A 3,920-nucleotide genomic window follows, 5' to 3' on the forward strand; every position below is an offset into this window, starting at 1 on the left:
AGGACGGCCTGGATCCTTGAGCCCCCTCCTTGGCACCCGCAGGCCTGCGTCGCCATGGGCTCCACCGCTGCCCCGGAGGGAACGCTGGGCTACGTCCGCGAGTTCACTCGCCACTCCTCCGACGTGCTCGGCAACCTGAATGAGCTGCGCCTGCGCGGGATCCTCACTGACGTCACGCTGCTGGTTGGCGGGCAACCCCTTCGAGCTCACAAGGCAGTTCTTATCGCCTGCAGGTTCGAGGGGTGGCTCAGGGGTGGGGTGGGACCAAATGGAAAAGGGGCGGAGCCCGAAGGTCTTTGGGAGGGAACCCGAAGCCAAACCTTCCAGAAGCAGGAGGCGGGGCGTCCGCGAATTGGGGGCGGGATGAGAGTGGGGGAGGCGGGGCTTTGTACAGGGGCGCGTGTCTCCCTTGATTCCCCAGCCCCTAACATGACCTATCTTCTCTCTCTCCAGTGGCTTCTTCTATTCAATTTTCCGAGGCCGTGCAGGAGTCGGGGTAGACGTGCTCTCCCTGCCCGGGGGCCCCGAAGCCGGAGGCTTTGCTCCTCTTCTGGACTTCATGTACACTTCACGCCTACGCCTCTCTCCGGCCACTGCACCAGCCGTCCTTGCGGCCGCCACCTACTTGCAGATGGAACACGTGGTCCAGGCATGCCACCGCTTCATCCAGGCCAGGTGAGGGAGCCCCAACTCGGTGTTCCTCATGGGTGAAGTGGCATCCCAGGTGTCAAGGGCAAAGGCCAAGATTAGGAAATAGCACTAATGTCCATCGCACTTTTCTCAGCTATGAACCTCTGGGCATCTCCCTGCGGCCCCTGGAGGCAGAACCCCCCACGCCCCCAACGGCCCCTCCACCAGGCAGTCCCAGGCGCTCCGAAGGGCACCCAGACCCACCTACTGAGTCTCGCAGCTGCAGTCAAGGGCCCCCCAGTCCAGGCAGCCCAGACCCCAAGGCCTGCAACTGGAAAAAGTACAAGTTCATCGTGCTAAACTCTCAGGCCTCCCAAGCAGGGAGCCTGGCAGGGGAGAGGAGTTCTGGTCAACTTTGCTCCCAGGCCCGGCTCCCCAGTGGAGATGAGGCTTCCAGCAGCAGCAGCAGCAGTGAAGAAGGACCCATTTCCGGTCCACAGAGCAGGTACAGAAACTGGACCCCCCAGAATTTGTAGAGGCAGCCTCAGCTCAGAGGCACAGCCATTGGGCCTGGGTGGTCAGGAACAGGGAGTGAAGGAGTGGGCTTCAGAGATACCAGCTCACCTTAGGGAGTTGGCCAGAGGTCAGGCTTACTCTGTAGGGTGGGACTTGGGCAGTGAAATTGGATATGGCACATTGGTCCATAGTGGCTCACCTCCAGAGGGTAGGCCTATGGCAACAAGTCTTCCAGGGGAGAACCCCACCACCGCCGCCGCCATATAATCTCTCCTAACCCTTTTCTCTGGGCCTTGACATCTGCCTAGGCTCTCTCCAACTGCTGCCACTGTACAGTTCAAATGTGGGGCTCCAGTCAATACCCCCCATCTCCTCACACCCCGGGCTCCAGAGACCACTGGGTCACACTCTGGGCGGGCTCATCCACCACCAGGTAAGAGCCCCTCCTTCTACCCCCTTCTTGGATTTTCTCCCATGGCTGCTCAAGGCCAGTTTAAAGGCCCAGTCCATTTCCTGCTAATTAGAATCACCTAGGGAGCTTTTAAAAATCCCATTGCCCAGGTCACACCCCATAGATCAGAAAGTCTGCAAGTGGGAGCCTGGCATCAGTACTTTTTAAAGGTTCCAGTGAACAGCACTGTTTGGGAACTTAGGGCCTATTTCCATCCAGGCCTGAGTGGTCAGCCCAGGGCTTGGCAAGGCCTCTCTGGCAGGCTGTCATCCAGAGTGGTGCAAGAGAGGAGAGAGAAACAGAAACTTCCACCCACGAGTAGGGGCCTCCACCTACCACCACCGCTACTGGAGTGATTAGCAGAGTACTCTGGAATCAGACAGACATGGAGTCAGATCTTGGCTTGTCCTCTCAATAACCATGTGACCCCAAGCAAGTCAAATGAGCCCCAGAAGCCTTAACAGTAAATTGGGAAAAAGAAAACCCGCTACCGTGTGGTTTAAGGATTCACTGGTATTGTCATTACCCACCACCCTTCCCAGGAAGTGAATTTTTCAGCTGCCAGAGCTGTGAGGCTGTGGCTGGGTGCTCATCGGGGCTGGACCCCTTGGCTCCTGGGGATGAGGATAAGCCCTACAAGTGTCAGCTCTGCCGGTCTGCCTTCCGCTATAAGGGCAACCTGGCCAGTCACCGCACGGTGCACACAGGTAGGGGAGGAGCAGGGAGAGGGCCCTGGCCTTGGTGCCCACAGCCGTCCCCTGGTAGAGTCCCTGACCTCCCTTCCTCCCTGCCTCCAGGGGAAAAGCCCTACCACTGCTCCGTCTGCGGAGCCCGCTTTAACCGGCCGGCTAACCTGAAAACGCATAGCCGCATCCATTCGGGAGAGAAGCCCTATAAGTGTGAGACGTGCGGCTCGCGCTTTGTACAGGTACGGCGCCAGTTTCAGAGATGGCTCGCATTCAAATTTCCAAGAGGGCGAGGTGGGCCGAATGGGGAGGGTTCTGTCCCTCCCATTGGCGCGGTCTGAGGTCCCCTCCTCTCCCAGGTAGCGCATCTGCGCGCGCACGTGCTGATCCACACCGGGGAGAAGCCCTATCCTTGCCCCACCTGCGGGACTCGCTTCCGCCACCTACAGACCCTCAAGAGCCACGTTCGCATCCACACGGGAGAGAAGCCTTACCACGTGAGTACCCGAGCTGGCTTGGCCCAAAGCCTTGGAATTACCTTCCGTTTACCGAGGGGCGTAGCTCTGAAAGGAGCCGGCCCTGCGGTTCTAGGACCTCTTCGAGGTGGGCGGTGTCCTTGTGAGTAAGGGGCGGGGGCCGAGGGTAGGGGTGGCAGGTATAGAAGTTAGGCTCCTGGACGGGGCGCTACCCTCCTGGAGAGGAGCTGACGGATGGAGAAAGCTTTGCTGAAGAGGGCGGGGCGTAGATCCTAGGCCTTCCCCTGAGGATTTGGGAGCATGTAGGGACTAAAGAGCTTCTCTAAGATAGAGTGCTGGGCGGTCCTCCTTTGCTCAACACCTAAAAGGTGGTCGTGGTTGGGGAGGGACCTGACTCAGCTGTCCTCCGACAGTGCGACCCCTGCAGTCTGCATTTCCGGCACAAGAGTCAACTTCGGCTGCATCTGCGCCAGAAACATGGAGCTGCTACCAACACCAAAGTGCACTACCACATTCTGGGGAGGCCCTAGCTGAACGCCTGCCCAGGCCCCACTCCCTTCCTGGAAGACAGGAAAGCTGCGGCTCACGCCTGGGTTCGTTGTCAGGCTTGGGCATAGGGGTGTGCAAGGCCCCTCGATGTCAGCGACTTGCCACCACCTTAATTTCTCACTGGGGAGAGCAGGGGTGGCAGATCCCAGCTTGATCTGCCTTTGTTTTGCTGGTCAAAACCTCTTCCCCACGATCAAAATTGTTTCTGAGGAGAGAACAAGCTAGGAGCTGGAGGAGGGGAGAGACTGGAGGCCTGGTTTCCACCTGCAGCCCCCATCTCATTCGGTTTATCTGTAAATATAATTTATTGAGGCCTTTGGGTGGCACCAGGGCCTTCATTCTATTGCATTTCCCATGTCCCTCTTCCACAAGTGTGATCAAAAGTGACCTGAAACACAGAATGTGAGGTCATGGCTCTGCCGGCAGAGATTAGCACTTGGCTGCCTCCTTTGGCGTGAGTGTTTTATATTATTATTGTCATAACTTTTATCTTTAGAGTTGTTCTTTTCCTATTTGCTTGTTGGTTTGTTTCAAATGGAGAAAGGGGTTCTCTGTGTCCTACCCCTCCAATTCTAGGTCTGGAAAGGTTATTTGTTCTAGGGCAGCTCTGGG

At 57.7% G+C, this 3,920-nt stretch overlaps 1 protein-coding gene across 1 annotated transcript in view; it reads left to right on the forward strand.

Moving 5' to 3' along the window:
* The window catches only part of BCL6B (BCL6B transcription repressor), a 4,505-nt gene extending 801 nt beyond the window's left edge, over positions 1-3,704 (forward strand). The window contains exons 2-9 of the mRNA XM_007457732.1: positions 43-233; positions 454-675; positions 785-1,135; positions 1,455-1,579; positions 2,140-2,304; positions 2,395-2,525; positions 2,643-2,780; positions 3,173-3,704. Coding sequence (XP_007457794.1) covers positions 55-233; positions 454-675; positions 785-1,135; positions 1,455-1,579; positions 2,140-2,304; positions 2,395-2,525; positions 2,643-2,780; positions 3,173-3,289 — 1,428 coding nt within the window. The 5' untranslated portion in view covers positions 43-54 and the 3' untranslated portion in view covers positions 3,290-3,704. The remainder of the gene's footprint in view (positions 1-42; positions 234-453; positions 676-784; positions 1,136-1,454; positions 1,580-2,139; positions 2,305-2,394; positions 2,526-2,642; positions 2,781-3,172) is intronic.
* The last annotated feature ends 216 nt before the right edge of the window (positions 3,705-3,920 follow it).

The sequence above is a fragment of the Lipotes vexillifer genome, unplaced genomic scaffold, assembly GCF_000442215.2.
Source record: "Lipotes vexillifer unplaced genomic scaffold, Lipotes_vexillifer_v1.1 scaffold611, whole genome shotgun sequence".
NCBI classification, from domain to species: Eukaryota; Metazoa; Chordata; class Mammalia; order Artiodactyla; family Lipotidae; genus Lipotes; species Lipotes vexillifer.